Raw genomic sequence first — 24,306 nt, 5'->3', positions numbered from 1 at the left:
AAGGCAGGAAATAAGAATGGTCTCCCTGGTTAAAAGAGACCGTGAAAGAGACTTCAGAGCAGCGGGCCTAAGAGATAACTGGGTGACTAAAGCACAGAGACCTTGGGGGGTTCCAGCTCTGCCAAACTTATGGCTGCCCTGCCCAGAGGAATCTGGGACCGCAGCAGGACACCACCCAAGGTCCACGAGGGGACGCTACTTAGAGAGAAGCCACCACAGCAACTTGGATTATAGGAGCCACCCCACAAACTGAAGGGACAGCAATAGGAAGCAACCCAGGACAGTAGACAGACTCCCTGCTGGGAGGTCCCCTGTTCAGGGGTTGACTCACACAGGGCACTGGGCTGGGACCTGGTGGAGTGGGAGGGCCCAGGTCCCCCTACCCCACTGACTTAAAGACTGAGTACCTTGACCAGAGAAGCAAGGGGCAGGTGGTCAAGAGTTCCAACCACTTGACCACCTGGCCCTCCACACCCCATTACAATGACAATACAACATCAGTTCATATTTGGAAGATTATCTTCACAAACAATTAAAAACTTTAAAATAAATTAAAGCTTAAATTCTGTTTCATAAGTTCTGCAGCCTTGATAATGTGAAATGCATAGGGTTCTGCCTTTGTAGCAGACCAAACATTATATACCAATACATACCAAATACCCCACCTATTATTTAATTACTTCAGAGTCTTCAAAAGATCTATTCATTAGCAATTTGATACATATATTTTACCTTGTTTGACCATTTATAGGCCTGAAGTAGTTGACTGTAGAGAGGAGTTTTGTCCTGTACAGGATCTAGGCTCAACAATCCACTATTATGGAGAGGATGGTTCTCAGATGGTTTGCCTACTAGATTGCTCAGACGTTCCAGTTCACTAGAAGTAGAAAAACAAACACCTTTTATGTAAGATCTGCAGATAGTGTGGAGTGAACAATCAAGTGTGCATGTAAGATATGGTCCTTACACATCTCACAATTTAAAAAAAATAAATCAATGTAGACATAAAAATTTAAAAATGCTTGTCCAAAGCTCAAGGCAATTTGACAAGCATTTAATCACCAGCATTAACCGAAGAGTCACAAATGACCCACCCTCAAACAACAATACTTGTCCCTCCCCAAAAACTTGGGTAAACAGATGGGCTTTGTAACATGTCCTGAAGATTCAGAATATTTTGGACAAGGGTTGGTAGAAATTCCAAAAACCAGGGGCACTCTTGGAGAATGTCCTTTAAGCAGCACCCTCACTTTGAACCAACAGCCCCCCCCCCAGCTTGAGCACCTCCCTGACTGTAATTGCTGCAGTACGACAGGGGGCTGGTCTACACTCCCACAGTAAATCGATCTAAGTTACACTACTTCAGTTATATGAATAACATAGCTAGATCCACTTACCGTGGTGTCTACACTGCACTGTGTCGACGGGAGGCACTCTCCTGCCGACTTCCCTTACGCTTCTCAGGGAGATGGAGTACACAAATCAATGGAAGAGCGCTTAGCACGTCTTCACCAGACCCACTAAATGGACACTGCTGCATCTAGCGCAGCAGTGCCAATTTAGCCAGTAATGTAGACAAGGCCAGAGAAGTGGCCTCTCTCAAGTAGGCAGGTCCCACACTATTTAATTGAGGTATTGGAACTTAAAAGTTCTTTCCCTTAAATAAACAGAGGTAATGCAGGACCTGATTCTGCAGCAGATCCTGAAAAGCTTATTAATGCATGGAAGAAGTCTTTAATTCATAAATTCTCAGGGCAGGGATGTATCATATTTTTACAAATGCCATGCATACTTCTAGATCTATATAAAATACTACTAAACTGAAACACTATGGTTTATTATTGTTACCCCAAAATTCCTACTATAGTGCTTAAGTTTAGTTTTTGCTGCTTACATCTCATTTATCAAACATCACATTTAGTGATAAAAAGTTAATGCATATTTTAAATATCCCATAATCTTTATAAACCCAGAAATTTTCCATAGTGCTGAAATACAACATTACAAATGACAGCCATAATCAGGTGCCTTTTCCTTTGAAGGGTGAAAGCCGAATCCTGCTATCATTGAAGCCAACAACAAAACTCCCACTGAATTAAGAGCAGGATTCAGCCCTTAATGCAGTGATTTGAGAAATTCTTAGCAGGAGAGAAGCCAAATGAAGGATCCAAAGCTGAAGAACAAGGAGAACAATAATATACTTGAAAATATCAAAATTAAAAAGGGAAAATACTAAAAGTGGAGGGAATATTGCCTTTGCAATTCTTTTCCTCTTTGCCTGTATTCTGTCCATTTAGGTTGTCGGCTCTCTAGGAAAGCGACCTGTTGTCATATATGCCTATAAAGCACCTCCCTCACTTTTGGATACTATATAAAAAAATAAATCACATACAAAAGCCTTGATTAAACATTAGTCAAGGTTGTTTATCAACATAAACTGAAAAATAAAGGAACAAATAGTCAAGTCAGTTTCCCTGCTGCAACATCATCCTTCTTCATAAACTATCATTAAGGCTGCAAGTCTGTCACGCAGGTCACGGATTCCATGACTTTCCGTGACCTCCATGACTTCTGCAGCGGCCAATGCTGGCTCAGAGACTGCCCAAGCCAGGCAACCCCTGGGTAGCAACAGCAGTTTGGGTGTGTGGGAGGGGGCTAAGGGCAGGGGGTTGGAGGGTGCAGGCTACCCAGTTCCCACTGGCATGGCCCTGAAGTTCCTAGGCAGAGCCACGGGGCTCTACACGCTGCCTGCACTGGTGGTTCCCAGCCAATGGGAGCTGCAGGGACACGGGGAGCTGGGTAGGGAGCCTACCAGCCCCGCCAACCCCCCCAGCATCAGCAGGGGTCCTGGGCCACCTCCCACAGCACCAGCAGTGCACCCGGACCACCCCGAGTACCCACGGCCCTCCACCCAATTTTTAGTTATGGTTATATAGTACAAGTCATGGACAGGTCACGAGCCGTGAATTTTTGTTTACTGCCCGTGACCAGTCCATGACTTTTACTAAAAATACCCATGACAAAAACGTAGCCTTAACTATCATTCCCTCTGACTTACATGTCCCACACCACCTTAAGGCTCCATCCTGCAAACATTTAGGTATGTGCTAGCTTTACTACTGAAAGTAGACAAACTGAAATAAGTGGGATTACTCACAGTAGTAACATTAAACATAAATTGCCTTTTAATGGCATTATCCAAAGTCCATTGACTTCAACAGGCTTTTGATCAGATCCTTGTTTCATTCAGTAATTTAAATATGCTATCGTGTCTAAAGCACCTCTCTCACTTTTGGTTGTTAAATAATAAACAATAATAAACAATAAAATAATAAAAATGATATCTATCCAATTATGTTGCAAACTTCAGAAAAAATCATTAGATATTTATAGAAATGGGTGGGAATACCTCCGCTAGCTAAGATGCGAGACAGGAAAATATTTCAGGTAACTTACTGACAGACACTGTGTCATCAAATTTGGCTGGCTAATTAAAAAAAAAAAGTGGCACAATTTTGGAACTTTCCAAAATGCAGTTTCCGTGTGTGTGGAAGGGGAAGAAAAAAAAAAGTCAGCTGAGTATTGTCAAAATATAAATTTAGCAAAGTAGTGGAGAAAGCCCTCCAATTTATCTGCACCTTTAATTTTCTTGTTTACAAGGAATCAAGTAGGAAGCTAGTTACCTTCACAGCCTCACTATGATCATATTGGTTTAAGTGCAACACAGCAGCTCATACGGAAGAGCAGTAAGTAATAAAATGTCACTTGTCTGGACTGAATTCTTGGTTACCTTAGGTTTCAAAATTATATGATTTTCCCTAGTCTACAGAGAAGTTACTGAATGTTTAGAGCCAGTGAAATTATTTATAACTTTTACAGCACTACACTTTACAAAACAAATAAAGGCAAAATCTTGGCCGAAAACAGCTTACAGTCTGAGGCCTTGGTCTTGTAAAGGGATCTGTTCAAGTAGCTCTTAGCTAGCTTCCTTGTATTGTATTAATGATTATTATTATAACTATTGATCCCTTTGCAGGATCAGGTTCTATGTTCAAATGAAAATAGCAGATGCATAGGAGCACAAAGGCAAAAGCAGAACAAACAGCCACTTAGATTAATGTACATTCGTTGAGAGTTACTTTTCTTATTTGTATAAAAATATAAGATTTGGTGGGGGGAAATAATTTCAATGGCTTCCTGTCCTACGAACAAAGTTTAGCATCACTGTTAAACTAGTTTCAGAGTGCTAGCCATGTTAGTCTGTATCAGCAAAAACAACGAGGAGTACTTGTGGCACCTTAGAGACTAACACATTTATTTGGGCATAAGCTTGCGTGGTCTAAAACCCACTTTTAGCCCACAAAAGCTTATGCCCAAATAAATGTGTTAGTCTCTAAGGTGCCACAAATACTCCTCATTGTTAAACTAGTGTATCCCACAAATTTCTCCTCTTTCACTTAGGTCAGTGGTTTTCTACTTTTTTTTCATTTGTGGAGCTCTAAAAAAATTCAAAAGGAGGTGCAGACCCCTTTGGAAATCTTAGGCACTAGGTGCTGTACAAACAGAACAAAAAGACAGTCCCTGCACCAAAGAGTTGATATACTAAGGCCCTGATCCTCAAAGGTGCCTAACTCTCATTAACTTCAGTGGGAATTAGGTCAGTTAGGTGCCACACAACTGATAACTGGGCTCCCCACCTCTCAGTTCTGATGTACCCTATCAAAACTCAACCTTCAGGATGAATTTGAAATGTAGCTTTTAAAAGAGATGCCGTTAACTTTAAAATCAAACACTATACACAAACAAAGTTACTTACTAACACCTATTAAAACAGAAAGAATTCTGAAAATCTAATCTCCTTCTATTTACACTCTTTGTTTACTTTTTCATGGTCCAAACCTAAAAAGGCAGATTCTGTTCAGTGTCACTCACTTGCCCTCAGTTTCACGCTCAGGTTCTTAGTGCGAAGAGATTTTTTATTTTTATTTGATTGCAAACGCTGCAGGGGAAACATTTGCGCCAGTAACACATCCAACTGGTCCTAGCCCTGACATAAGCTTGTTTCCCCCAAACTAAGTGGACGTTCAACTTCAAGTCAAGTCAATGTCAGGACAGGAGTGAAAGGTATCGGCCAGCCCTCCACCCACCTTGTTGTGCTTGTCTAATCACAGTTCCTATTTAAAATCTCTCTCCCCGCAAAGAGCAGTGACACGGACGGTGCCGCGCCCGAGGCGGGAGCCCCAGGGGCTCGCTGGTTCACGGGATGGTTCCAGCTGAGGGTGCCCCCGGCCCAGCCTCCCTTCCCCGAAGCCAGGCTCTCGCCTCAGGCCCCAGCTCCCCTCCGAGTGCCGGGCACCCCGGGGTGGCTCCCGCCGCTCACACCTGGCTCCGAGGCTCTGCCCCCACCATCTCTCCAGCGTGCCGGGTCCCCTCAGCTCCCGTCGCCCCCAGGTCTCGGCCCCCTAGCCCGGCCCGGAGAGCAGCCGCCCCCGGCCCCGCACGCACCTCAAGTCCCGGCTGACCGAGTGCAGGCTCTCCTGGAAGCAGGCGACGAAGCTCTTCTCGCGGCCCTCCAGCGTCTCCTTGTTCCGCATCCCGTCCTTCAGGCAGTCAAACACCCGGGTGACGCTGGAGCGCAGCGCCTGGATGGCGGCGATGGCCTGGGAAAAGGCCTCCAGGTTCACCCCGGGGCTCAGCACCCCCTCCGCCATCTTACCCCGCAGCCAGCCGAATGGGCCTCCCCGCCTGGCAACGAGAAGCGCCGGGAACACCACAGGGCCGCGTCGGCCCAGGGCAGCCTGGGAAATGTAGTCCCGGGGGGGTTAGAGACGTCTGTGGAGGCGTGGGGGAGTCAGCGTGCGTGAGGGGGTACAGGCGTCTCTGGGTGGACGTAGGGGGGCGGGGAGTCAGTGTGGGGGCGTATAGAAAGGTGGAGAGTCAGTGTGGTGTGGAGAGGTCTGTGGGGGTGGATGTAGGGAGGTGGGGAGTCAGTGTGGGGGGGGTATAGAGAGGTGGGGAGTCAGTGTGGGGGGTATAGAGAGGTGGGGAGTCAGTGTGGGGTAGAGAGGTCTGTGGGGGTGGACATAGGGGGGTGGGGAGTCAGTGTGGGGAGTATAGAGAGGTGAGGAGTCAGTGAGGGGGTAGAGAGGTCTCTAGGGGTGGACGTAGGGGAGTGGGGAGTCAGTGTGGGGGGGTATAGAGAGGTGAGGAGTCAGTGAGGGGGTAGAGAGGTCTCTAGGGGTGGACGTAGGGGAGTGGGGAGTCAGTGTGGGGGGGTATAGAGAGGTGAGGAGTCAGTGAGGGGGTAGAGAGGTCTGTGGGGGTACCCACATCACAAAAAACACTACCAGAACAAAAAGAACAGGAGTACTTGTGGCACCTTAGAGACTAACAGATTTATTAGAGCATAAGCTTCCGTGGGCTACAGCCCACTTCTTCGGATGCAGACACAATTGATGAAAGTCTCCGCAGAAAATTCAAGGACAGAATGAGTACTGGGGTTGATCTATCCTCGGATTCCTAGATGGGGACCCTGGAGGTCACTTTTCAGGCACATATATGAAGTAGACAAGTCTGCACTGTAACTGCCAATTCTTTATCCATTTTGTGGATTAGGACAGAACTTCATGCCCAGTGCTGGCTGTCTGATACCTTTCACAAGCTCTAAATTCACTTTAGAGAGAATGGAAAAAAGTTATCATAAAGCAAATACACTTCTATCTCAATATAATGCTGTCCTCGGAAGCCAAAAAATCTTACCGCGTTATAGGTGAAACCGCGTTATATTGAACTTGCTTTGATCTGCCAGAGTGCACAGTCTCCTCCTCCCCCCGCCCCCCAGAGCGCTTCTTTACCACGTTATATCCAAATTCGTGTTATATCGGGTTGCGTTATATCAGGGTAGAGGTGTAGTGATCCAAATTGGAATCCTGCACAGCTTGACAGGACAGGCTGCAGAGGTAAGGATGGAGAGTATAAAATGAAGATGAATCTATGCACAACAAGGCAGGACTGTACAGAGCAGGAAATATCAACCCAAAGTATAGCATGCACCACAGCTACTAAGGCTATGTCTACACTTAAACTGCTAGAGTTACACAGCTGCAGTGCTGCAGCTGCACCATGTAGCACTTTCGTATAGACCAGGGGTCGGCAACCTTTCAGAAGTGGTGTGCCGAGTCTTCATTTATTCACTCTAATTTAAGGTTTCGCGTGCCAGTAATACATTTTAGAAGGTCTCTTTCTAGAAGTCTATAATACATAACTAAACTATTGTTGTATGTAAAGTAAACAAGGTTTTTAAAATGCTTAAGAAGCTTAATTTAAAATTAAATTAAAATGCAGAGCCCCCGGACCGGTGGCCAGGACCTCGGCAGTGTGAGTGCCACTGAAAATCAGCTTGCGTGCCACCTTCAGCACACATACCATAGGTTGCCTACCCCGGTATAGACACACCCTCCAGCAACAGCAGGGTTCTTCCATACTGTTGTTAATTCACCTCCAAGAGGAAGTAGCTACATCGACGTAAGAATTCTTCTGTCAACATAGTGCTGTCTAGCACTGTCTATACCAGGATTTAGGTTGGCTTAACTATGTCGCAAAGGGTGTGGATTTTTCACACCCCTGAGCGATGTAGCTGGGTCAACCTAACTTTTGAGTGTAGATCTGGCCTAAGAATTGAGAGGCATGGATAGAGATTTGTTCTGATTAATCTGGAACCCCAAAGGATGCTTTTAGAGTGGTCCCAGAAGTGAAATAAAGAGAGACTTGTTAGGAAAGAGAAAAAGATAGATAATTAGAAAGAGATTTTCCGTAATAATACAAAGAAGTTTTGTTGGTGGGGAGGTGGGCAGGGCAATCAACTACAGTAGAACCTGAGTTATGAACACCTCAGGAATGGAGGTTGTTTATAACTCTGAAATGTTTGTAACTCTGAACAAAACATTATGGTTGTTCTTTCAAAAGTTTGCAACTGAACATTGACTTAATACAGCTTTGAAACTTTACTATGCAGAAGAAAAATTCTGCTTTTAATCATCTTAATTTAAATGAAACAAGCACAGAAAGTTTCCTTACCTTGTCAAATCTTTTTTAAACTTCCCCTTTATTCTTTTAGTAGTTTACATGTAACACAGTACTGTACTGTATTTGGGTTTTTACTAGGTTTTTTTGTTTTTGTTTTTGTTTTTAGTCTCTGCTGTTGCCTGACTGTATACTTCCGGTTCCAAATGAGGTGTGTGGTTGACTGGTCAGTTCATAACTCTGCTGTTCATAACTCTGAGGTTCTGCTGTACAGATATTGAGACTGATCCTACCGGCTGCTGAGCATCTCTTGTAAAGTTCTGAGTCAGTGCTCAGCTCTTCACAAGCAGTCCTTGTCACCTGATAGGACAGGATACATTATTTGGAATGAATGACAGTACTAGAATTCTAACATTACTATTGAATCATCGTGTTAATTGTCTACCTGTAAACCAAATGTATTCCTGTGTAACTAAATCTGTGTATTCAAAGCCTCATGGATCCTGTGGCAAGCTGGGCCTGTATTCTTTGGCAAGGTCACCAGGTTTCTTCACACTCCGTTATTGTATTTGATGGCAGCTTGGAAATTCTACAGCATCTTCAGGTAAATGTAACAGATTGAAGTTTATGCTGAATTAAGTGTGAGGCTGAGTAATACAATCAGCATATAATTCCTCCTATTTTTTATTTTGATATTAAATTATTTTACACTGCCCCAAAAATTTCAGTCTTCAATTTGCCACACATTTTTGTGCTGACAGATTTATAGAAATAATAATAGTAATACCTAAAACAGTCAAGGGATAAGATGGTAGTTTTCTCGACTCAGTAAGGGGCAGTTGGGACTTTGGGCACTGAGGAAGTATAGTAGACTGTTTGGTTTTTCGGCACCTAGCGAAGATATTAACAATGGATCTCTTCTTTCCCTTCCCTTTTTGGGCAAGGTTGGAATTATCAAGAAATTTTCTGGAATGTGGGGAAGGTCTGAATTTCTGATTCAATACTCTTGTTTCTTAGCTATCACCTGCCCCAAAATATCTGACTTCATCCAACTATGATGGATATGTATATTATCTGGATACATCCACTAAAATGATAAGTGGAGAAATAGTCAACAGTGTTGAAAATGAAATAGTCACATTGGGCTTCAGAGTTAAACATTCCTATTTAAATGAATAGGGGCAGTTTAACTACTGTTTCAGGCTGTCTGCAAACTCAGAAAAACAACATTGTATTGGTTTACATTTGGTTCCCATTTGGAATTATTTCTCCCAATCATAAAGGCTGGAAACTTTTTTCTAATGAAGTCCTCATGTCTGCTTCACATTTAGATCATGAATGATTTAGATAATGGCATAGAGCGTACACTTATAAAGTTTGTGGATGATACAAGCTGGGAGGGGTTGCATGTGCTTTGGAGGATAGGATTAAAATTCAAAATTATCTGGACAAACCAGAGAAATGGTCTGAAGTAAACAGGATGAAATTCAATAAGGACAAATGCAAAGTACTCCACTTAACAAGGAACAATCAATTGCACACATACAAAATGGGAAATGCGGAAAGGGATCTGGGGGTCGTAGTGGATCACAAGCAAAATATGAGTCAACAGTATGACACTGTTGCAAAAAAAGTGAACATTATTCTGGGATGTATTAGCAGGAGTGTTGTAAGCAAGACATGAAAAGTAGTTCTTCCACTCTACTCCACGCTGATTAGGTCTCAACTGGAGTATTGTGTCCAGTTCTGAGCACCACATTTCAGGAAAGATGTGGACAAATTGGAGAAAGTCCAAAGAAGAGCAACAAAAATGATTAAAGGTCTAGAAAACATGCCCTATGAGGGAAGATTGGGTTTGTTTAGTCTGGAGAAGAGAAGACAGAGAGGGGACATAATAACAGTTTTCAAGTACAGAAAAGGTTGTTACAAGGAGGAGGGGAAAAATTGTTCTCCTTAACCTCTGAGGATAGGACAAGAAGCAATGGGCTTACATTGCAGCAAGGGAGGTTTAGTTCGGACATTAGGAAAAGCTTCCTAACTGTCAGGGTGGTTACGCACTGGAATAAATTGCCTAGGGAGGTTGGGGAATCTCCATCATTGGAGATTTTTAAGAGTAGGTTAGACAAACACCTGTCAGGGATGGCCTAAAAAATATTTAGTCCTGCCATGAGTGCAGGGGACTCAAGGTCCCTTCCAGCTTTATGATTCTAGGATTTCTGTGGCAGACAGTACAGTTTGAGACAAACTCTGCAGTTGCAGTCATGGGATACATGGAACCCGGACTATATTTTGTCTTAAAAAACACCGTACTGCATTCAAGCCTGCATTTATTACTCATTGAGTCCTACTGAAGTCAACAGGACTTTTTCTTGAGGAAGAATTGTAGGATTGATCCCATTAACTAATTCTTCTTCACAACATCCTAGATAAATATTATACATTTTACAGCTGGGGGAAACTGAGACTTCAGTACACTACAACATTTAATCAAGTTTGTAATTAGTTAGTGATATGGTTGGGTTTAAATGTGGTTTGTATTGTCACTCAGCATGGTTAATACATTATGACAGACAGCATGTTTCACTGTGCATAGTGGTCGATTTTTGGTGTAAGGTTGTTTTTCTATAACCAGCTTGTCACACTTTCTGCAGTATAGACAGGACCCCTAACCATGCTTGTGTAATGGGTTTGGCTGGTTCTCCTACCTCTCAGCTTTTTGTGTGGTAGGATATCCCAGAGTGTATTGCCGCTTTTTATGCTGGTGCTTGTACTCCAGGTACTATCTCTTGCTGAGGTACTATGGAATACCTGCCCAGATTTTCCCAGAATGCACTGATACAACCATGGTTACATAATATAGACATGGACATGCACACTTGGCTGTCACACGGTTGTGTTATGAAAATAGCTGCTGTGTAGATACAACTCTACCGTGTTTGTTAAAAATTAGTCAGATAAGAGTGTCACAAACTAGATACGAAAGCTCAGTTGTACTTGTAATGTAGACTGGTTAGACTCAGTGAGGTTAAGTGACATGCTGTCAGCATGTCAGTGGCAGAGCTGGAATCAGAATGTGTACTAAAAAGTTCTGTCTCTATGAAAAGAAATTTACAGTTAAAAATAACCAATATAAAAAGGTTGTGGAGAGAAGCGTGATAAAAAAAAACATTAGGAAGGAGAAAATTAAGTATTGGATGGCAAAACTTGGTAATATACTCCATTGAACTAAGCAGGTTGTGCAAGCATAATGAATTAGCTTAGATCCTCAAAAGCTCTATTCTTTTCTTATAAATGCTTACTTGGCTTCACTTGGAATACTCACGGTAATAAGCACCGTGTTTAAGTATTTGCAAGTTCAGGCCCATAGCTAGTAACAAAGAGCATGATTGGCTGATGTGAACTGAATACCAAGTTCTCTAGCTATCTATCTGAGTGTCTCTTTACAACACAGGGGATGTCTACACTTCAAGCACAGGGTGTGATTCCCAGCTCAAGGAGACATACTCATTGAGCTAACGCACTAAAAATAGAGTATAGCCATACTAGGTAGACACTCGGGCTAGCTAGCCCTTTCTGCCACTCATGCGGCTGTGACTAAACTATTTCAGAGATAGCACAAGTATGTCTCCTTAAGCTGGAAATCACACCTCTAGCTAGAAGTGTTGACATGTCCACAGTTTACTCAAGTGTGCCAACTTGAGCTAGCCTAGCTGAAGTGAGAGCTTCCACACTTTGAAACACTTGAGTTATGCAGAGTGATATGATGAGCAGCACAAAGGCATTGGATTAGCAGAGGGATTGGATTGGCTGCTGATGAGTTGTAACTCCAGTTGTTATATCCCCACTGCATTACAAAGCTTGAGTGCTGCAGAAGTTCAAACTAAAGTTCCCCATCTCCACCCCACGATGGACCAATTAGCTCTAGCTTAAAGCAGCACTCAATTCAAACTAGAGATTTTTGTGTGTGAGTTATGACTCAATCTAAATGTGCTGTGAAGACACACCCTAAATGACTTGCCCAAGGTATGAGAAGAAGTCTGTGGTGGAAAGGATATTGGCCCTGAATCTCCTGAGTCCTCTGGCTGACCTGACCACTTGATCATACTTCCTTCTTATCAATCCTCAATCATTTAAATTGTCACTGGTATTTGTTCAGCACCATCAGTTAGCTTGGTGCTATATAATACACAAACCGAAAGATAATCCCAGTCCTGAAACGGCTATCACAACTGATGGCTCTTCATTTTCCCGTGTGGAACAGCTAGGAGGTGTTAGTCAGTTTCCAATGAAGAAATGTCCATGTCACAAAATCTCCCATCCTATACCTATTTGGCATCCTTGTGCTCTGCAGAATGGCCGAGGACCGAACAGGCTACCTATGGAAATTGAACTGCCTTTTGCCCCCTGAAGTTGGCCCCTTTGAGGTCAGGTTTAAGGCAGTATGGGGAAACCTGCTGCGGCCATTTCTCCACAGAACATAGAGGATTTCAGTCTCCAGGGCTGCCAACTTCATACCTTACACCAGCACTGAATTCACATGAAAATTTAAAACAATATGCAAAAATAATCTGTACCCAGTCAAACTAGATGTGTTATTTTATGCATTTAATATTCTGTCCCAAAAATATATCAAATTTTACTTGCAAAAATAAAAGGCTGCTGTTTTATTCCATACGCAATCGGAGAGCAATACGCTCAGCTGCTTTTTTTTTTCCTACTCAAAGATCAAGTGCAGAAGCTGGTAGAACACTGAACAGGGAGAATATATCATTATTTAAAAGCTAAATAACTGCTTAAAATTAGATCTGTGAAGGCATCAAAAAATACCAGAATTCACAGATGGTTTGTAGATAAATTCATACTGTATTCAGTCCACTCAACATCTTAAAAAAAAAAAAAAAAAGCTTTCTCCTCTCTTTCTGTTCAGTCTGAATGCTGATGTCTGCTCAAAACATATGTGCTTCTTTCTTTAAATTGAGCTCTGAGTCATGGGCTGTTACATGCACTATTACATTCAAACAGCCGTCTCTTTGAAAATTTGCACCAATATATTTATTTTTAAAATATGTAAAATACATATTTAAATTTTGCATGTATTTTTGCATATTTCAAATGGACAGCGATCGGGAGTAGGTTAAATATAGTGGGAATAATGTAGACAAGCTGTGCTACAACAGGCAGGGGAATGAGACAGTATGATCCAATTGTTTCTTCATGGCTCAATCACTCATCCTGATCCTGCAGTTCTCATGCAAGCAGAATTCCCGTTGAATTTACTAGGAGTTTTGTCAGAGGGCTACAGGGTTAGGCTCTTTGATGCGTTTCTGTGATCTTCCTATGTTCAGTATGCACTGTGGTTAAACTAGGGTTTCCTCCTGGATTCTGTCATATTATTTTAAATCTTACTGTATTGTAGTACATCAGACTGTTGTGTCAAGTGGCTACAGCAGGCAACTAAAAGTTAGGACTCCTAGGAGAGGTTTCTGTCACAGTCTCACATGAGGCAAATCCTACTTCCATGGATGTGGAGAGTCCAGATTCAGCAGTCACTCAATATACTACTGTGCAAATCCACTATCCTTGATCCTCATGGAGCAGGGGCACAAGAGGTTCAGAAGCTACTGAATTCTTAGGTTTGTTGTAACATCTGTTATGTTGATTTGGTTATTTCTCCACTGCCAGAGAGGAAAACCCAATTGCGCACCCTAGATACACAGGCTGAGGATTTGACCCCGTGTCAATAGTTACTCTGGCTCTCTGTATTTAACTTTCCCCATCTGTGTTTTTGTTTGTTTGTTTGTTTAATAGCCATCTTTCAGGGGTGGTTTAGGCTTCAATAATTAACAAGTGTCTATAGTTTGAGGTCCTGGAATGGCAAGGACTATGCAAGAGCAAGGTTTTATTATTCTTTACACCATAGCCTTCCTTGTATGCACATTTCAGTTAAGGCCTCTTTTTTAATCCAGGTTTTTCTGTCTGTTTTAAAAGTGTGATTCCAACAGTAAAAATGAAGTCAATAAAATCTGTTTATGGGTGAAAATAGCTACAAAAATTTGGGATTCCCACATTACACTATCAATTTTGAATCATCATAAATTTTCTAACAGTTGCACAGGTCAGATTTTTTCAACTGTTTCAGACTCATCAATTCATCAAGGAGGACAGCCTGGATGAGTTTAAACATCAATTTAGCATAGAAAAATCTTCCAGACAACAGATATAATAAATAGAGGCTCAGTGGGAAATTCAGAGTCTACTTTACTCTGGCCCCGATTCAGGAAAACATCCCTAGTCAAGAAAGCATCTAAGCACGTATTTAATGTTAAGCACACACACCCCTTACATGGGTTCTTGAATTGGGTCCTCTTTTAAGCATTCCTTTCTCTTTTCTGACACAGGTCTACATAAATGTGTGACTGTAATTAAAGGTAAACTCCAGTGTAATATAAAAGATATTCTACTCTCTAGGCATGATTGTAAGGAATAATTAAATGAGTTGTAAATATTCATAATGAAAAATATGACTCTCAATCAAGCTGCCATCTTGTAGAACTGAATCTGCCTTGCAGAAAGTTTCAAATTTGTTGTAAGACAAGTTCTGTAATTTCTATGAAACAATTTTGTTTCAGTTGAATTGCGCTTAACGCAATTGTTAGATTAACCTTGAATTAATTTATGACTGCTTTTCAAGTCTCTAATTTCCATTGCTTTCCTGTAGGGAAATTGAATCCTTCAATTCAACTGTGCATCAAGCAGCCGAAGCTTGTTGGGAAGCATAATTAAAATTGTATCCCTCACTGTGAAATTCACCCCACTGAAGAGGGCCTGTACGAGGCTCTCTGCACCACTTAAACCCATACAGAGGGCCCAGTGCTTAATTTTCCCTGGTATCTCTAGGGTTGGCTGTTCATAGCCTCGGCACCTCTGGACTTGCCGCATCAGTTACGAAAGTAAAATAATTCCTTGAGCCCTGGCACCTCTTTTATTACAAATTAAGCACTGAGATGGCCAACTGGACCTAAAATGGTGCATAGGGCCTGGTGTGTGCTCTCTGTACCATGGTGAAATTTCACCCTTCAAGAAATAGTTGCCTGTTCACTTAATAGAGATTCTGAAACAGTAACAGGTATTTTTAAATCCTCCTTGTTTAGTATATGAGACAGCTCTGTACCTGCCTGATCCATCTGGAGGAGGTTCAAGTCAATTCCATGCTATTCATTTTCTTATACCACCCTCATCACCATAATGTCTGACCGCCTTACAAAAGGACATTAAATTGACATGATTAACATTTGCAGAGTGTGATTTGTTTTTTTTCCCCTTTCAGCCTCTCCTCAGGGGAAAATTGAGTGTGCAGTATATAGTATGTTTTGATAGGGTTGGTTTTTTTAACAATATGAATACATTATTATGTGCTTATATTAAAGAAGGCAAGGTCTTTCACAGGTTGGAATACCCATCAGTAGACCTATTTGCCTCAGACCAGAACAAGAAATGCTAAGTGTTCTGCTTCAAAGGGGGCTCCAGTCTACATACCCTGTCAGATGCCTTTCTAATTTTCTGGATGTAAAGACTAATGTATGGCTTCCTCTTGATCCCTATGATACTGAAGAAACTGAAGCAAGATGCTGGATTGATGATCATGATCGCCCCAGCAGTCCTGGTACTCAAATATGGTGAACTTCTCAATTCAGCCGCTGGCCGCTTCCCCTGCTCTGCCAAACAATCTTGCAAAATAACTGTAAAATATTACACAGGGACCTGGCATTATTACATCTGACAGTTTGGCTGTTGTCTGGCTGATGCTGACTGAAACACCTTGTTCAGCTGATGTTCATAACATTCTCCTCCAAAGCAGGAAACCCTCAGCTAGCCTGACGTATAAAGCTAAGTTGAAGATGTTTTCTATTTGGGAACCTCAGGACCATTTGTCTCTTTAGACAGCACCCATTTCAGCAATACTGGACTATTTACTAGCCCTGAAACAGTCTGGACTCTGCATTAGTTTTATAAGGGTCCATCTAGGAGCCATATTTGCAGATCACCCTTCTATCCAGGGCCATAGAGTATTTTTTCACCCTACCATGGCTAGATTCTGTAAGGGCCTTATTAATGTTTGTCCCCTGGTTCAGGATCCCCCTCCTTTGCACCTCAGTATAGTAACAGATTTGATGAGTCCCACCTTTGAGTCCTGAGCACCCTGTTCCCTATCAGTGAAGATTGCTTTTTTAGAAGCCATTACATCAGTTGGAAGGGTAAGAGAGATTCAAGCCCTCATAGTGGGTCTCCCTTACACAGGGTTTCATAAGAACAGGGTCACATTCTGGCCTCATCCATATGAACTAATTTACTCATCTTCCAATTTTCTTCCCCAGGGGAAGCTAAACATCTTAAAATACAAGCATTGACATCTACCTTCCCAGAACAAAATAATTCAGGAGCGCACGTAGATTGTTCATGGGCTTCAATGGTAGGGTTAAGGATCAGGCAGTATGCTCACAGAGATTATCAAAATGGATCTCCAACTGTATAAGAACATGTTATAAGCTAGCCAAGTTAGATCCACCTAGCCACTTCAGATCTCATCCCACTAGGGTCTCAAACAGCCTCTCCTGACTGTTTGAAGAACAACCTTATTTCTGAAATTTGTAGGGCAGCTACATGGAACTTGGTCAGCACATTTACAAGGCACTATTCTTTGGTAGAGGCTTCCAGACTGGATGCCCATTTTGGTAGGACTGTCCTGCAGTCAGTATTTAAGCAGAAAACCTAGAACCCACCTCCAGGTAAACGACAGCTGCCTGTTAGTCACCAAGAGTAGAATCTGTGTGGACAATCACTCAGAGAAGAAAGAAAAGTTACTGATTTTACAGTAACTGGTTCTTCAAGTGTGTTGTCCACATGGATTCCATAACCCACCTTCCTCCCGCACAACTATGGAGTCCTAGTCCTTTAGGATTCTATATTGGTGAAAGAACTGAGGGACGATTGGGCCCACTCCACTCTTTATGCCTTCAGGTCAGGGTGGGGGTGTATGTGGGAGGACTTCTAGGCTGCAGGTGTAGTCCAATAGACACTGCTTGCCAAAAAGATATCGTGAACAAGTATGAAATATATGTAGACAACACATCTCGAAGAACAGTTAGTGAGGTCAGTAACCATTTTTTCCACTCTACACACAGGGCATGCTAGAGTTATTGAAGCCCTATCAATTCCCCTTAGGGAATTGGCCAGATTAATTCCTGGTACAATCTCATTAAAGTTACTGGTGTTAAACCAGGGATCGATTTAGCCCCAAGTGTGGTACCTGAAAACAGAGTTTGTCCAGCTAGATGTAATTCTCATAGTAAAATGAAATTAAAATATTTAAAGTGTCCTTATTAAGTCAGAGGGAAGTCTAGGCAGCCAATCACCTTAAGAGATTTGCAGGGCTAATTCCATGCTTCAGTATTTAAGGTCTCCAAAAAGCAACATCCATCTTCTGTTTCTTTTAAAAAAAAAAAAAAAAAAAAAAAAAAAAAAAAAAAAAAAAGTCTTCCTGCTATCTAGAGATTATTTAGTGTTCTGATATTGACACTGCTTCTGTTGAAAGATTTAAAGATAAAAATGCAGTGTATTCAAGTACTGATCATTTTTCATAGTCAGTTAGTGACAGTACAGCCTGTAGTCAATTGCAACAGATTTATCTTTTCTGATATTGATCGTGCGTGTGGCTAAGCGGTTTGCAGATACCTTGCTACATCCATCCTGAACTGCAGCAGGAGGTGCAAAAAGGGAGGGGACCAGGATGGTGCCAAGCTGTCTTGTTTTTATTCCAAAGTAGTTTAAGTATTTTGATTTAAGTGGCGACATAAACTGCTATAAGACATTTTGTATGTGCATGGACATAAAGCACTTTCTGCCAGAAAAAGTAAAAAACATTGCAGCGTAACTTTCCAGTGTAGACAAGCCTCTACTGTGCCAAGAGGACCTGGGTTCAAATCAGTGAAAAAACAGTAAAGAGCAAGTGTAGAGAACAAGTTGAAACTTCAGATAGCTGAGGCCAGAGCTCTTGTATTAGGTGTGAGGGCTGCCACGCACTTTCTTGAACAACACTTGCCAAAAATTGGAGATTCTATCTAGATATTCCCTTTGTTGGGATCCTCTCTGGATTCCCAACCTATGGAAGACATCCCCTTTTTCTGGAGCTCCTGGCCTGGAAATTGCAGACTCCAGAGTTTGCAGAATTCCAGGTCAGCAGATGTACCAGTGTTCTAAACTCCATACACAATTCTTACCTTGAATAAAAAGGAGTTACTTTCACACTGAAGATTTCTGGCTTGCAGAGTGTCGACACATGCTGAATTCCACTTAGTCCAGCCAGAAGTCACCCTCTTATTTTACATTAAAGCCGAGTCTGAGACACAGAATTTAAACATGGACTAGAATCTGAATTGTTTAAAAGTTCACAGTGTCAGATCCCAGTTTTTGTTTTGCACCATCTCTAATTTAAATAGAACCAGACTTCACTGAAGCCAAACTATATCCCTAAGTGCTGCTACAGAGGCTATGGATTTGATGGCTGGCTAATGCTTGAGGAAATCCTTGAGAAACCAGGAAACCTTTGGGTGGAGGCTGTCATGCATCTCCCCGATGGATCACAGTTCACAAACCATAAACATACTTAACATGGACAGAAGTCAGAATCAAGTCTCCAGCTTTCCAAGCAACTGCTGTCACTGAACTAAAAGGAGCATCTGGGCTTGCTCCTCTTGCCAGGTACTTTCTGAAACTCAACCCAACCATCCTTAACACCTCATTATCCTAGGTGTAGGCTTGAAACTTAAAGGTTGCAAGAGGGGTGGGAAGGACAGAAGAGGTTTCCATCACTGAAGGGAGACGCCATAGTATAGTGCTATTTGCAGCCTCCCCATTTACTTGAGAGTCAGTGATCTATGAGCTACAGCTCTCTGTATTTAGTGAAATACTACTGGTTGGTAAGAAAAGCAAAGAAAAACCCTTCTGTTATCTTTCATTTCCCAGTTAGTTGATTTTTTTTCTTGGGACATTTATTAACTATTGCTCGAAACACAAGTGCTGAATTAAATAAGAGCTTCACTGAATTGCCTGAGCAGAGGATCTTCTTGGAGCTTCCTCAGGAACTACACCCTCCCTCCTCACCCTCAGTAAGATGCCAAGTAGCCCACATACTCAACCAACGAAGCACAAGTTAGAAGCATTATATCAACAGAACAATTGGATTGGCTACTTACCTCCTGAGAGGTTAACACTATTTCTACCAGCTCCAAATTAAACCTTTCATGGGTATCACATAACCACAATATGCACTGCGACTTTGGAGTCACAAAACAAATTTGTAAATCCCTTGAGTTTAACTAGGAACATAATTTTAATGGTTAGGCATGAGCATTAACAAACATCCAAACTTTAGAAATCACATTATAGTCTGTGAAAAACAAGGAACCGCAGCATAGATATGATGGTGATTGGTGCATTAGAAATACTTAGCTTTAATAAAACAAACGAACAAACAAACAAACCAAAACACACCACAATGGCTTTACATTTCTACCTGTCCTGTTTTCTCATTGGAAAGAATACAGCCCCACTTTCTTTCTGGCTATTGACTAGTATTATAAAGAAGGGAGCCTGGAAGAGCCAACAGACTTGATAATAAAACATTAAAATGCCCAGAGAACTTTAGCAAATCTTCTCCAGAAACTAGGTAGAGGTGAAATTCAGATATTTTATTCTTCAGATAAAGACTGGACCAAGAACAAATAAGCTACACTAGACTAATGTATGTCACTAAGCTCCACTGCTTGCTCCCTAACACAGATTCTCCAAGGTGTTCAACCCTTCCCCTCCACTCTTATTGAGGTCACCCTGTTCCTGGACAGATTTTCTAATCATTCCTATGGTCGACATTTGTCACCTGTAGAAACTTCCTAATCCTTGCTCAGTTTTTCTGCAACCAGAGCAGATTCCCAGATCCTCTCCTGATCCCACCCCATTTCCACTAGTCATCTCTTCCCTAGACAGGTTTATCAATCTTTTCCCAAACCTGCCTTCTTCTGAAGACAAACATTTCCTGAATAGACCCTGCCCCACTGCAACCATCCATCCCCTGCACAGACACCTTGGTTCACAGTTTAGTAATTAGTATGCTGTTCGTTATAAATAGTAAATGGGATCATTGGGAGACTGCTCATAAACCCAGTAGTAGACTGCAAACGGTTTTGAAGAGCCACTGCATATTGCACTCACTTACCCTCGCTGTTCACAAATCTGGGAGATGTGATACTAAGACCTTGTCTACATTAGAAAGTGTTTGCCAGTATAAACTATACTGGCAAACCCTCCTTGTGGAGACATAGCTTATATCAGCAAAATAATTCTTTTGCCAGTTTAGCTTATACCAGTTCCCTGAACAAGCTAAGCTGTGCTGGCAAAATGATTTTTTTTTGATGATATAACTGTTGACATTAGGGCTTTTGCTGGCATTGCTATGTCAGTCAGGGCTGTGATTTTTCCCCACGCTTTTAACCAACATAGCTATGATGGCAAAACTTTAACATGCACCAGATGAGGCCTACGTCATTTTCCGCTCAGCGTTCAACAAAGAGTGAGTACTTCCCCAGCCTTCCTAACATAAAAAGTGGCTTAATTCTGTACCCAGGTATCACCTGCACTGATCCATTCCTGATTCTTTCTTTGGAAACCTGCCCTGCACAGATAACCAGATCCAAGTTTAACAAATTAGCAAAATGTTTCCCCTGAAGGAGCCATATCATATGTCACCATCTGAGACGAAGTCTCATTTTAGTGTGTATGAAAATGAAGCCACAATAATTAGTATTTGCTACCACTCATGTTTCAACACTATCTTAACATAATGCTTCGCTTCATTGCATTTAACACTGCAACTTTCCAAATTAAATAATGTCAATAACTGACATTACCGATTGTATTTTAATGTACTTTTCTCCTGAAATGACAGCAGTTACTTCTGAAAAAAGTGGCAAAAAACAGGACTCCTGAAAACATAAGACAACTGAACTGTCCTACAAATGGCACAAAGGACAAATATTCTACAGCAGGCAAATATAACAAAGAGGAAAAGGTAAAAAACGTTCCTAATTTTCATCCTTTGTTTAAAAAAAAAAAAAATAGAGAAGTATACTGCAGTAACAGCTCCCAAACACTGCAATATCACTATTGTGTGCTCTAAAGTTTTGGAGAATTGTAGAATACTACAGTACTTTATTTAAAATAAGGGATTGCACTGTGAAGTCTGCTATCTGGTGCCCTTTCTGGGATACTGTACCTGATGCAGGACAGAAGAACTCCCCGCCCCCCCCCCCTTCCCCCAATGAGGAATATTGATCCAATCCTGTTTGTTGTCAGTTCAAAAAATAGCCTTTGATATGCAAACAGAAGTCTATTCACAAAACAATAAGCTGTTCAAAAATGTCCCCCTGCGTTGTTACAGATTTGTTTTTATTGATTTATAATCAGAATATTTTATGAAATGTTTGAGGGAGACAAATCTGTCCACCTCCCACTCCCTAAATAATTATAAAGTTTCTTTCACCTACTGGATAAAAGAACAAAAGCCTTTTCAAACCCATTAGAAATCTACTATTTATAACAGACCATCAAAGAAAACCCTTCTCATTAAACTTTACACTTCATTTCCTTTGGGAAGTCCCATTCACTTAGTTTAGCTGGACTTGATCAGAAATGGGATGAGTGAAGGCTGCAGCTGTAGTAAAATTCATGCTCAATTTTTTTTTTAAACTATATTAGCAGGGCCGGCTCCAGGCACCAACCGAGCAAGCTCATGCTTGGGGCGGCAGATTCTACGGGGCAGCATTCCGCCCAATCCTAGGGTGGCACGGCTGCTTTTTTGTTTGTTTGCCGATCCGGCCGCCCTGTAGGGGGCGGCGGCGTGGAGGAGGGGAGCACAGCGGGCTGTGCGCTCTGTCTGCCCCAGGCAGTGCCAGGTCTGTAGCAAGTCCAGCAGGGCAGCCCACGTACTTCCCTCCCTGCTGACTGGAGGGGCGCGGAGCCCTCCTGGCAGGCAGCACGGCGGTCGGGGCCACGTGGCGAGCGCCTCGCTGAAGCCCTGGCCACCCCCCTTCTCTCTCTCTCTCCCCCCACTGCTTTTTTTTCCTGCTTTGCCGCTCCGGCCGTGCCACAGTTTTTTGGTTTTTTTTTTTGCTTTGCCGTTCTGGCCGCCCCAATTTTTTTTTTTTTTGGCTTGGGGCCGGGGGGGGGCAAAAAAGCCAGAGCCGGCCCTGTATATTAGGCACAGTCAAATCTCTGAACTTGCTGGTTTGCAAGCTAAAGCTATCAAAGTTTTGGCAGGAGAGTAGATAGGGAAAGGAAAAGCTTGGGGAGTCCTTCAAAGCTTGATGCTTAAGACACAGCTTTTTAATGAGATTGATTCCTTTAAAACAAACAAAAAAACACCACACACAATATCATTTCTCCCCACAATACGAGTCATCTTACCCCATTGTCTCTACAATGAATTTAAGATGAAAAAGCACTAATGGCTTTCTTATTGCTCTTCCCCCCCCCCCCCCCGTGTTTCATTACAGTCTTGTTTTCCTTACAAGGATATTCTCCCCCACAACCTAGTTATTAGGATAGTGGGCCAAAACCACCTCTTGTGTAACAACTTCACTGGACCTGCATCAGGTTTTAATTTGGCACAATAAGACTGATTTCTTTGCATTTAATAAAAAGGGCCAGCCAAGTCAGCCTACTGATTTTATGGTGATTTGCTTACATTCTAGCTTGGAAAGCAAATGTAGGAAAGACGTGTGCTGATTCTTCATTCACGCTGCATTTGTATGAATAATTCAGCCAACAGCACTCTCCATGGACAAGGCATTTAGGTATCTTCAAGTTCTCTCTTACCACTAAACCTTAATTGTATCAATCATTTCTGTTGGAGTGCCACAAGGGGAACTGTCAAGCATAGGTTTCCTTTTTATTAGTTTGTTTTGGCACTTGATGGGAAATGTAGGATTTTTTGGTCTATGATAACACTAAACTTCTCTTATTTTAGTGATGAAATAAGGGGAGCAAGTGCCTTGATTACTGCTGCCTAAGTTTGTCTAAGACTGAGCTTCCTTGCTTATCAATAGCAAACTTGTCTCCTTTGGAAAGCACTACTGGATAACATCTATGGAGTAATCCACATGGGGTGAGTGGTACCACTGAAGTTTGTCTGTGGAGTAGCCCTAACCTAGGAGCTACAGTGTAAATACTATGGGCCCTGTGCTTCCTTCTGGGATGGGAAGCACAGGGGTATAAATAGAGTTTCACCTCTACTTTATGATATTATTCATGGCATTTCGTCACTTTCAAATAGTTCAGTCTCCTACACTTTGGATACCTAACCTGGTGTTAATAAGAAGCTCTTACAAAGGATGTTGCAGAGTCTGTAACAAGAAGCTTCACTTTCTTAAAAGAAGCAGCATTCCCTGTTTTATTATTTCACTGTTTATGGTTGATTAAGTGCACCTGTGTGTATATGTATATATCAGTGCTTACTAAGCCTAGTTATCAGGTTACGTACAATAAGTAGTTATCCAACTATGTGCATAATTATACGAGTATGTACACTGGTAAATATTTTGTAAGTTATTGCTATGCAGGTTAAGTAAACAAATAAATATTTGGTATAATATTTTTCTATAGGCACATACACAGATAAATGTTTGGTACAGTATTTTTACAGGTAGGTGTGCCCTCAGATAGCATATTTGATACAGTATTACTATTCAGATAAAATATTAGCTGTATTGGTACAATATAGTTATAAGTGGTTATGTAGGAATGGTAATTGCATTGGGGGGGGGGGGAAGATACAGAATACCAAACCCCAATGCCACTCTAACAAGTAGGCTTATATATGCTTTTCTCAGCTGGTAGGGAATGACCTTGTAGGGTTGCGTTACAAAATTCTGGACTGGTCTGAGGGCAAGTTTTCTGTGAACACAACACTAAGTGCAAAATGCAGCCCTCCATATATCACCTCCCCTTCAAACCTAGCCTCAAAGCACAAGGCATATTTCATGTCTCTGCTAAGGTGTTAAAATGGACTTTTGGGTAATACGTTAGACTGAGCAGCACAATGTGCGACCACTGCAAAAATGAAAGTCTTAACAGAAAGCACTGAGAATGTCCTAGCACCCCCAGTAGGGCTGCAACTCATCCTCTGTTAGGCTGTGTTTGGTCTTCTTCCAGAAATGGAGGTGGTGTACGCTT

General features: G+C 41.9%; 1 protein-coding gene across 6 annotated transcripts in view; it reads right to left on the bottom strand.

Annotated features, from left to right (window-relative positions):
• Positions 1-5,774, bottom strand: part of MED27 (mediator complex subunit 27) — a 180,883-nt gene extending 175,109 nt beyond the window's left edge. The window contains exons 1-2 of one of the 6 annotated variants that reach the window (XM_054007645.1): positions 5,506-5,774; positions 733-877 (exon numbers count right to left, since the gene is read on the bottom strand). In XM_054007645.1, the coding sequence (XP_053863620.1) occupies positions 733-877; positions 5,506-5,711 (351 nt within the window). In that variant the 5' untranslated portion in view covers positions 5,712-5,774. The remainder of the gene's footprint in view (positions 1-732; positions 878-5,505) is intronic. The other 5 variants (XM_054007646.1, XM_054007647.1, XM_054007643.1 and 2 more) reach the window with 5 other exon arrangements.
• Between the last annotated feature and the right edge of the window lie 18,532 nt (positions 5,775-24,306).

This window comes from Malaclemys terrapin, chromosome 17, assembly GCF_027887155.1.
Source record: "Malaclemys terrapin pileata isolate rMalTer1 chromosome 17, rMalTer1.hap1, whole genome shotgun sequence".
In the NCBI taxonomy this organism is placed as follows: domain Eukaryota; kingdom Metazoa; phylum Chordata; order Testudines; family Emydidae; genus Malaclemys; species Malaclemys terrapin.
This window is presented reverse-complemented; position numbering and strand designations above follow the sequence as displayed.